Source organism: Euprymna scolopes, chromosome 42, assembly GCF_053919585.1.
Source record: "Euprymna scolopes isolate OS-2025 chromosome 42, ASM5391958v1, whole genome shotgun sequence".
NCBI classification, from domain to species: domain Eukaryota; kingdom Metazoa; phylum Mollusca; class Cephalopoda; order Sepiida; family Sepiolidae; genus Euprymna; species Euprymna scolopes.
The window spans coordinates 27,226,253-27,238,288 of NC_136523.1; the positions used below are offsets into that span (position 1 = coordinate 27,226,253).

General features: G+C 35.3%; 1 protein-coding gene across 1 annotated transcript; it reads left to right on the forward strand.

Moving 5' to 3' along the window:
- The first annotated feature begins 578 nt into the window (after positions 1-578).
- On the forward strand, positions 579-11,776 carry LOC145266971 (uncharacterized). The gene is made up of 2 exons (XM_080122810.1): positions 579-734; positions 7,859-11,776. Exon 2 carries the CDS (start codon positions 7,901-7,903, stop codon positions 8,249-8,251), a length of 351 nt encoding a protein of 116 aa, XP_079978936.1. The 5' UTR covers positions 579-734; positions 7,859-7,900; the 3' UTR covers positions 8,252-11,776.
- The last annotated feature ends 260 nt before the right edge of the window (positions 11,777-12,036 follow it).

A 12,036-nucleotide genomic window follows, 5' to 3' on the forward strand; every position in this document is an offset into this window, starting at 1 on the left:
GTACGTGCAAGACGGTCACTTCTATGAACCTTCTACAGTCCTGCACATCTGCTGATGACCGGGTCCAGTCTGTGATGCCCTGAACACCTGCCGATCCAGACCTTGGATGTTCCAGAGCCTTTATTTCCATTGACACCCATATCCGCATCAGTCTTCATTGAATGGCCGTTTGCCGTTTTAGGCTACAGCCAGCCTTTTTTGTTATTTTGTTATATATATATATATATATATATATATATATATATATATATATATATATATATATATATATATATATATACGCAGGCTGCCTGAAATTTCCTTGGGTATCTTTTTTGCACCCCCCGATACATGACGTCATACGTGACATCATACATATATCATAACGTATAAATCCAAAGATTTAATCCAAATGTAATTGATCTCCGATATTTTCCTAGTCAGAATTCTTTATAGAAAGACAGCGACTACTTACTGATGGTTGCCAACGGCCTAAAGTGATTTTTTGCCGAGCGAATTGGATTCGAACTTAGAACATCCAGGTCGACAATCTGTGTCGTTAAACATTTAACATTTATCACCTCCCAACCTTGTGATGATAGCATAGTCCAAATGAGTTTAAGTTTACGAAGAATAGAGTTTAAATGTTGTCTCCAACCCCTTTAAATGGCATCGTCCTTAACGTTAATATTTAGCGAGTTAAAGAATTCAGACTATATTTTTGTGAAGAATTTGGGTGTTATATAGCGGCGAAGGTAAGTAATTGTCTATTTTTCCCAGGATTGCGCGAATTTTAAGTCATATCTGCTAAGCGTCCATATTCTTAAATGGTCACCTATTTCGTACTGACCAAGCTCAACATTGCTTAACTTCGCTGATCTAACAAAAAACGGTGTTTTCATGCAAATAATTCGAAACCATGAAATTACAAAAACTATATACTTAAATTCTTTCAACTTATGTCCGGTTTTTTCTTTTTAGGAATAGGCATCCAAGAAAATGTCGATGTTTACGCTATCGATGACGCGTTTCACCGAACGTTTCCGAAAGTGTCGAATTTTTCTGGACGAACTAAATGTACTATAAAAAAAAAACGTTGTTTCAATAGCAGTCACTTTAAAGTTAAAACTTCAAGATAAGCGATATTTTAGTTTGATTTATTAACGGAACGGTTTCAATACTTCTCGGTCGGCAGCCAATTAACTCTCGCTTCCCTTATTTTGTCTTTTAGTCCTCCCATTCCATGAGCGATATTTCTGACAAAGAGGGAATAATTGCTGTATTCTGTGCTTTAAATCAATTCTAACCTTTATCATAAGGTAGCTTTCGAGCTTTACTAAAAAAATTTTAAAATTTCTATATCCCATCGATTGGTTTCTTGCGTTGTTTGGAATTTTTTCCATTAAAAATAACCGGTAAAAAAAAATACGCCAATGGACTAACTGTAGCTCAACCTGTAAAAACGTGGATATTTCGAACGAATATCACATTAAAAATGCTCGCCGATATTTATACAAACATCTTCAATATCCAGTTGTTTCCCTGTTCGTCGCCATTTTTGTCAATGTTGTTTACGACTGTAAAAAGCGTTTATTGGGCTTGCACGGCGTGATAGTGCTATAACAGGCTTAATACTAACGAAAATTAAATTGCAATCTTGCCCAACTTTTTTTAGTACTATGTAACGTATCAAATTAAACAAACCGAAAAAATAATGACTAGCAGTGATTTTTCTTTTTATATATATATATATATATATAATATATATATATTATATAAAATAACCTGTAAATGCACTCGTGGACCAACTGAAGCACTGCTTTTTAAAAAGTTGATGTATTCGGGTTTGTTTAAAACGAATATTCGCCGACGTACTTTATTAACCCCTTCATTATCCAATATTTCTCTGGTTTCACTGTTCGACATTTTTAAAGTCGTCTACGACTTACTGAGCATGCGCACCGAGTATACTTAGTAAGTTCTCGAGCAGACGTAACACGGACGAAAATCAAATTGTAATCTTTATTTAAAATTTAAATATTTTTCACAACTTTTTTTCTTCCAAACTTTGGTATTAACGTCTTACAAATTTTCGTGTAAAATTCAACTTTATCCAGATGTTACAAAGAAATTCACATGCTTTACTAAATTTATACAAAACTTTCAAAAATTTTCACCAAATTAAACAAATGACTAATGTCGATCTGTGAAAGTTGTTCAAACACTTTGACACAATTTCATAAAAATGAAAGCAGCCGACAATTCAAAACAATTACCATTTTAAGCGTAATTTACCCTGTGTTTAACAGGTTTCTTGCTACACAAACTTCAGATTTCCCCGGAAATCAAGAAAGAAAATTAAACATTAATGTCGGTGATATCGAAGGAAGATTTCTTTTCTGCATTCCAGGTTGCAGAATACTATTTTTGTCGATCATTTTCTCCGCTATCTTGGGACCATGAGACTGTTCGAGAAACTTGACATTTGCCTAGTCTCTCATCAACAGATTGACGGTCTTTCTGCTCGAATGTATGTGAACCCTTGCTTCAAAACCAAGAACCAAAAAGATGAAACAGCAGTGGAGATTAAATGAAACGCTGATTGTCCGGCAGAAATATAAGCGGAATCTTCCAAATTTCGATTTGGAAGAATCGAACGCGTTTCGTAACGTAGCTTCGTCATAGCATTAAGAGACCCACACGACAAAGGAACGAGCAGGCGCTACTGTACGTTGATAGAGAAATTTATTCTGCCGGAATCTATTTACAACTTCTGGAAAGCGTACAGTAAATCTAATCTATTAAAATGTATATGCATCGGATTGTTAATCATGCGACCAGTTTTAGTGTATTGGTACTTGCCAGGCACCCCTTAAACAAAAGTGAGTGACGAAACGTTTAGATAAGTTATATATATAATCTTATAGCTTTTGCTCTGTTATTACAAAATTAGGAAATCTGTGCAAAACCACTGTACCGATAACCAGTCATCTCCAGAACAACTAAGCATCGGAAACTGTTCTGAAACTAAACATGTCTTCCAACTCAAGAGGAAGAAATGACATAACAAGGGAAGCAACCTAGTTATGCTAAAAACAAAGCAAAATAATTTATTTAAAACTTGGCAATAGTTACATGCTATTTACCTCCCTTTGAAACTCGTTTTTTGGGGTTTTTTTTTTGTTTTAGCCAAACATTTTATTTTTCGCTAATTTTCGTCAAGTTTTTTTTATACCTTACCGTTTTTCATAATTTTTGGATACTTTCATTAGTGTGACATGACAATATTAAAATCATGAAAATTGAGTAAACTTTTAATAAAAAACAAAATCAATTTACCATTCAGATTCCACAAAATCCGAACGACATTCACGTCAAGCCAGCACATTGTAAAAGATTATCTCTCTTCTATGAAGATGACATGCTGGCTTGTCATTGGGAACTCCTGGAAATGCAAATTAATTTTATCTTTTATATTAAAATTCTATTCGCTTAATTTTTTGTGTACACTAATATTTTTCACTTAAAAGTATATTTATAAGTTTTCTAGTTACTTTATTTTTTTACTGCCATATTTAATTTGAATCTCATATATATATATATATATATATATATATATAATTCTTTAGACGTAATTTGTATTTGCTAATTGTCCTCATCTTCAAAGTTGTTTTACCACGTTTCGGTCAACTCCTAGTCTCTCAGGTGATTAACCGCAACACCACGTCTCGTAACTGTACCATCAGTAATTATTGCCATATATGGTTGTCTCGCTTCATAAGTCAAAGCTATCTTAATTTTTCTGGAAGGTCCTCACCTCAGATTTGCCTTTTTAAAATGTCTAAACGCATTTGGACTCCTATTAAAAATAGAACTATGACCTGAACTTTTAGGTGTGATTTATTTCCTTCGTTTTTACAGGAAAGACGCTGACACGTATTTACAACACAAGACAATATTCTCTTTCTTTCAGTCGTTCTTTGTTTTTTTTTAACTATAATCAGCTGTTGTGTTGCAGTAATTCTCTAGGATCCGCGGGCTTGTCAAGGGTAGCTTCTAAATCACCACGCATCATTCCTTTCCTCCCTTTCTTTTGACCTTGATATATATATATGCACGGTCGTAAAATGCGCTTAAATATTTAATTTTTTTCAGATTTCATATTATAGTCGTGCTTCCAAAAGTAAAAGAAAAATTAGTGCTATCAGATAGAATCGAAACTGAAAGCAAAACTGTAGCATTCAAAGCTGGTGACGTTACCACTGTACTAACGTGACACATATGGACTGATTAAATATATACTAAAATGAATGTACAAAATGTAGATTCTATGAACAAAGCTTTTCTTAGAAGTGCGCGCCAGTGAAACTCTCTTCCGTCTGTCTGTTTCCCATCTGACTACAACTTGGATGTCTTAAAGTCCAACATAAACAAATTCCTGATGAACCGCCCTCTTAAGACACTTCATCAAATCTCCAATACTAATGATTACTACGATACTCTCATTGATTACTGTACACGCAAAAACCCTCATCCCCGAGTGGCTTCTGGGCCTTGATAAGTAGTAACTTCCATGCAAAAAAATAAATAAATAATAAAAAACGTATAATTTTATTCTTCAATTTTGACCCATTAAAATCTATTAACCGACTAACGGTCCATAAATCAGCCAATTATTTGAGGGCCCATAGCTCCGCTCTGCGACTTTTGGTTTCCGAAAAGATTGTCTGTCTCCATATTTTTCAAATTGATATATAGCCTTCGTGGCTTAGTGGGGGATGCCCTTTTCTCTACCCTGCAACCTCTCTCTCACAGAAGAGACGTTTCGAGCCTATCTTTGTTTTATCGTTATTTCCATGGCAGGTGCTCGTCTGGACTCCAATCTCTGGTCCCCCCTCGCCAATCTTTCACGAAAAACACCTGTCTAGCTGAATCCACTGTGAAAAATTTCCCCCACTCTATATCTGTGCCTAAATCAAAACGCGGATTCCATGAACAGAGCTTCTTTCTTAGAACTGCACGCCTGTGGAACTCTGTTCCGTCTGCCTGCTTCCCACCGGACTACAACTTGGATGTCGTCAAGTCCAATGTTAACAAATTCCTAATGAACGGCCCCTTTAAGTAAACACTTCATCAACTCTCCACACTAACATAATGTACTTGCAATAACCCTTATCCCTGAGTGGCTTCCGGGCCTTGATAAGTGGTGATCACTGTGTAAAAAAAAAAAGAAAAAAAGCCTTTTATATATTAGATTTTTATAAATTCATCTTTTATACCTTTTTATTTATTTTTTTTTTTTTCACACTTTTGCACCGAATTTTCCCGACTAAAACCCGATTATAAAGTTTAGCATGGAATCTAATACCCTTTATAATTGGTCTGTAGACCAAAATCTAACAGGAATGTGGCAGGCAATTTTTTTTTTTAACTACGTAAGTATATATATATATATATATATATATTATATATATATATGGTTTGTGTTTACTATAAGCTTTTTATGCAAGTGTGAATCATGTAGAATATCTTCATAATTACGCGCAATAGTAAACTTAAGCTGATCATCTCATAAGGAAGTAATTAAAATGAATGTTTAAAAGAATATGCAAATTAGCTAGATCTTTTGCAGCTTAATGTAATTCCACGAGCACATGAGAAAGAGGATTTGTTCTTGGCTTTCGGGCCGGGATCAAAGTGTAGTATCTGTTCTGCAGATGCTGCACTTAAGGTAATTTGTCCCAGGAGGGGAAACCTTCTATTTTGGGACCCAACCATAGTGCCCCCTCCCTCTTTTTTTTTCGGGGAGCTGGTTTAACCCCACTTAAAAAACGACCTCGTGTCACATTTTGCTTTGGTGGGAAAGCAAATAGATACTAATAAAAAGGGGATTTTTAATGAATACTTATACAGAAAAAAAAACAAATTCGTAGGAATACAGGTAGGTTAATCAATACAAATGTCAATATTATATTTTTAAAAAAATCCTGCTGAAATCCTATTACCTCCCTTGCCGGTTTAATGCAAATATTTTTTTTTCTCTGAGAAAAGCTATTAAGATCGGATGAATTTAAGTACAAAACGTATCTAAGAACACTGCCAGACATAGAAATTACATTTGTGTGAACTAGACTTCATAGCCTCGTAGATGTCCTTTTCTCTTCCCTGCAACCTCTATCTCACAGAAAAGATGTTGCGAGTTTGTCTCTGCTTTATCGTTATTTTCATGGCAAGGGCTCTATTGAGCTTCAATCTATGGTCCCCCCCTCGCCAAACTTTCACAAGAAACCCTCGTCTAGCTGAAACCACTATCAATAATCCTCCCGCTCTTTATCTATACCTAAACCTAAACGTGGATTCCATGAACAAGGTTTCTTCCTTAGAACTGCATAGATGTGGAACTCTTTTCCGTTTTCCTGCTTTCCAGCTGATTACAATATGGTTGTCTTCAAGTCCAACGTAAACAAGTTCTTGATGAGCCGTTCTACTTAAGTTAACAAATTTACCGAATTTCCATTACTAACGATTGCTATATTGTCCAATTGACTACTGTACACTCTTAACCCTTATCCTTGAGTGGTCTCTGGGCCTTGATAAGTGGTTAATGTAAATATAAATAAAAAAGGCTCAGCCCTTTCGGAGCTTATGAGGAAGGACTTCACACACACACACACACACACACACACACACACACACACACACATAAACTGACTTTTATATAATATATGCATTTCATCACGTGCTCTTACTCCTATGGTTTTAATGCTAACGTAACAGTAGCTCGGCCCGTGACTCGTCAATATGCATGCTTACACTTTATTAAATTAAATGAAACAATTGTTACGAAATATTTTAGCAGGTGTTTCCAAACTGCTAATGACTAGTTCATTAGTTTAGCTGTAAATCTTGTAAACACCAGCATATAAACAGATGTTAATTGATATTTATATATTTTTTAGATGAGGATTGATAATTTTTTGGATTATATGGGCTATTTTTTTTTTTTTTTTTTTTTTTTTTTTGTATTGTTTCGGCCGATTTAACCCCCGGTGCACTTACACTGGATGTTATGCGCCAAGTTTACTTTTCCTTTTGAAAACCCGGGTCTATTCCTTTTTTTTCCTCTCCCCCCCCCCTCCGTTTTGTATTTTTGTGTTGAGGATTGATAATTTTTGCATTTTGAATTTCTTACGACTATGTTCGTTGAGAAGCAAAAAAAAAATAAAATAAATCTTCACCAATAACATCCAGTGTAGATTCACCTGAAGACGGCCGGGGATTACATCGGCCGGAACATTGTGGAACAACGAGAACAATAGTCCAAATACATAAGCTATATTTTACGTGGAGATATGGATTGATTATTCTTCGGACTATTGTCCTCATATTGACTGTTATTTTCCAAAATTGTTGATCGACGTAACCCCCCCCCCTTCTCCGACCTTCTTCAGGGTATCTTGTTAAAATACGGAATCTGTCTAAATTCGTAATCTGCACGGAATTTCGAACGGAACTGTTTATTTCATCCACGGGGTATTTCTCTTGTATAAAATCCAACTTTTGAGGTTAAAGGTTCAGTTCTCAGTGCAAGCAACATCCAAAATACAATTGCGAATTACTTGGGACTTTTAACTAGTTATGGCTGACCGAACAAGAACACCTTACGCCAGTAAGATTAAATAAAGCGATCCGTTTCGAATTATGTGCTAATTACTGAGTTCGAATTCGAGAAGATACGCCTGAAGAAGGTCGGAGCTTGTATCGACCGAAACTTGATGGAAATAACACTCAAGATAAGAAAAGATAATCCAGGAATCCATATAATCCGAATTAAATATAACTAATCTTTTATTTTATTTTTCTTTAATTTTATTTTCAGATTGGCCACAGAAGAAAACCGAATTTTTAGAATCCTTTGGCCATGGGCACCACAAAAAGCAAATCCCGCAAATTATACCACACTCCTATGTCCAGAGGGGAACCAAACCGTAGAAGCAGCGAAGTTTTCCAGGAATGTTTGGTCGGCTTTTGCACAAGCGGGTTCCCACAATCAATGAATAGCATCGACGATGACGGCGAAGAGGTCGGTTATCAACGCCAAGCCTATTCCCGCCAACAAAATATAAACCTACTTGACGAGACTGTCGAGAAATCAACGAACTCGTCAACTACCGAACACCAAAAGGCAGGCTCCGCTGGTTCTAACGTGTCTCAAATACCTACAACACCTGGTGCAAAGAAATTATCGAAAAAATACCAGCGTTTAAAATGAATAGATCTGCCCCCCCCACCTCTCGCCTCTCATTAGTGTTAGGATGATTTATCGGGAGTCGGAAAAATTAAGACTTTTGGGGGTATCGCGATCGGAAAAACTTGTCTTTTCTGATGCCAAAAACGATTCTTTTGTTTTATTTGATTTTGTTTAAAGCCAATTCTTCCACTGCTGGTAATAATGACAAAAAAAATAAATATTTGATTTTTAAGCTAAAACTAGACTATGAAAATCGTGCCTGACACATCTTGTTTACTTTTGAGAAAATATCTGCACACTATGTCCAGAGGGGACCTTGTGTTTTTACGGTAATTAGGGGGGGGATAACAAGTCTATAGTTAAATCTTTAGAGATTTATAAAATATCAAAATCTAATGGAATCGGTAAAAATATTGGAATCGTCCCATCACTGGTATGTATGCATCTTTCATTGCAGAGCAGGAACAATTCCAGTTTGTTTATCTTGCATTTATTTCTATTTGTTTTTGTTTTTTGTTTTTTTATTATCAGGCTAATGTTCAAACGTTCTGTTCTAGCTTAAAGGAATTTGCCGTATTCGCGACCGTTTTCGACTTCCATAAGTCGTCCTCAGGGCGAGTGATGAATTGTGTTGGTGAATATATTGAAAACGCAAATAAAATCATTAAAAGCTCTTACGCGTGCCTCTCCCTTCATATTGAGCCTGACTGGTGTTTGTTTTTTAAATTAGTATATTCCTAAATTCAGTTTTGGGTGTCATGTGCTGAAAGGTTTTGATAAATTGAGTTATTCGGGGGAAGATAGGTAACATGTTAGTCGGCGAGAGATACTGGTTCTAGTCATACCGACGAACGTCTTCTCTTTAAGGACACCTTCTCCTACAGCGCATTTGATCTGCGCCTCCCAATCATTGAAGCCTTCATAATCCGTACGAAAAATAACACAAAAGCAACCATAAATCAGACTGAATATGAGTGGGGGGGCGTTTACATGCTTTTAATGATTTTAATCGTATTTTCAATAAATTCACCAGCGTAATTTTTAATTTATCATTCGCCTGAAGACGACTCGTGGAAGTCGAAAACGTTCCCGACTAAGGCAAATTTCTTGATTTCGAACAGAATGTCGAACATTGGCTAGCTACATGAAAAAGATGGATAAGAGAAACAAACGAATTATTAAAGAGAAAAAATACTGCCCAAGTATACTTATAAGAATATATTCGTTTGATACAATTTCAGAGTTAATTAAATAACTAGCCTGTCTCCGGGTGTTTTGAACGTGTTCAGCAAAAACTAAAGTGGTAGCAGGCAGGCTCGATCTCCTACCGCGAAGGAGGTGGGGAACGTGAAAAAAAAATGACGCCTTTGCTGTTGCGGCTATCGCCAAACCGGAAGTGACGATGGTTTAAATTAAGATTAGTCAATCGAGAAGTGGAAATGTCTTTCGAAAAAAGCGACCCTTCCCTGTAGAAAAGTGCCTAGTTATGGATGAGGGAATTAATGTTTTCAGCCAATTTTTCAATATTTGTCGTCCGAAGGGTCGAGATTCAAATCAATATCGATCTCGTGAAAATCCGGCGCCTCGGTCGAAAGTTTTAAGCAGGCCTACATACATTTTAAAAAGACAGGTGATATTTATACTATAATATAATATATACAATAGTAAATAGAGCTGTTAATATTAAAAATGTATTTATAGACATGTAACGGGATTCCCTGCACTGGCATGGCAATGTTTTGATTTGTTATTTCTTTTCTATGCACCTGACGAGATCTTGTTTATTAATAGCTACAGATCGAAACATTGTAATGTTAGTGTAGCGCAGCCTGTTATGTTTGTATAAACATATATAGTGGAAAGTCGTGAGACAATTCATCCCCCACCCTTATTAATTTTGAAGACTGTTGTGATAATGTCATTATATATGGAAACGAAACCATATTGACCATTTCCGCTTTCCATGTTGGAATTATAATGGTCTCTAATTTTTGTTTATTATTGGGATAATAATATACAGGATTCGAGCCGACCCCCCCCCCAAGTTTCCTACTGTCTAATTAACAAAGTTGAAGAGTTCTGAAGACTAGTCATATTCTTAAAATCATCGATATTTTCTGTCCCAAAACTTATATTTCTACATAGACCCCACCATTCTTGATTTTTTTTTTTTTTTTTTTTTTTTCTAGGAACTCAATCGATACTGTTTCATATTAGAATAATATATTTTATTGGACGCACAAGATTGTGGAAATTTAATATTGGAATAATATGACGAGCGTTCAAAAGTAATGCCTCCTATTTTTTGTTCCGCCCGAATGGTCAGAGGAAATTGAAACTTAAATCATTATGATCGTTAAACTTATACATTCATGACCTGTGTGTTTACTCTTTGTTCAAGATATTGACGGTGTGATAAAGATATCAATCCCCCGTCATAGACGTGCGTTAGAAGCAGACACGCTTCAGTGAATTCCTGGCAATCGTGCATTGGGAATTATGAGTGTCGAAAATAAATTATGGGATACAAACCGCCGCTCGTTTTAATAGTGCTACTCCCGTCTTTGTAGCTCTTTAACTTTTACCTGAAAAAGATGAGACTCGTATTATATTATTATAATATTGTTTGCATAATATTTAAATAAGAACGATATTACAAAAATGGTATATAAAATTGGAATAATTATCATATTAGGTTGGTAATATTGCACTTATAATTACAATATTATATGTGAATAATAATATTATAATAAAATATTTTATCATTGGAATAATAATGCTCTACTGTCATCCTGATTACGAAATCCTTGTCTACCTATATAAAAGAAACTTTGTCTGTGTAGGAGTTCGTTCCTTATGGATTCTTAAACGACTGGGCCGATTTTTTTTTCTTTCTTAGAAGCTTCACAGATCTACTTTATATATCTGGCCGTGTTCTTGGGTTTTATATCGAAATGTCTTCGATAATCGAAAACATCCGATGCAATAAAGAACAGGCGATTTTGACCAAATCTAACACCTTACGCAGCCTAACATCACAAATGCATTTGAAAAGTTATCACCAAAAGCCGAAAGATCCGATGCGTAAAATCAACAGGTTTTGTAATATTAATTAAGACGCCTTCGAAATTAATGTTTCTGTCTAAAGCCCAATTGCACCATGATACTTGACACTTTTATTTTAAACTTTTATTCAAGCCATTATGCGTGTATATAAAAAAAATAATAATTTAAAAAAATTATTTCAATATAAGGTCTCCAGAATATTATTGAACAGCAATGGCCAACTCGAGACAGCGACAAAAGAGCGGTACCGGTTTCGCTTTTCTTGTCTCTTGCGGTCGGCTTTATGGTGTAAATGAATCTATTCCTCAAAAATGACACTTTGGATGGAAATAAAACGTTTTCTTAATTGCCGAAATCTAGCAGGATTTCCATTTCACTGAGGGTAAAGATTACAGGCGGTATCGAAATGGATATTACATTTTTCTCCTAGCAAAATACAGATTATAATTTCCCGTTCCTAAAATACGCTTAAATATATTTTGATTAATGCAGATTCCGTATTTATTTATTATTATATTGCATCCAATATATAGTTATGATTTAAAAAGTTAAAATGACTCGTGCGCCACAACCAAGAATCGAAACCAAAACGTTTAGCTTACGATTTACTTTTTCCTTTGATCTTAATACCTGAGCTATGAAGACGTGTTAGCGGCAAGGCTAAAAATTAAAACCTGAACTAATAGCTATTACGTTAGGCATGCATATCTATAGTACTGTAGTTAGACCTTCATCTGTCA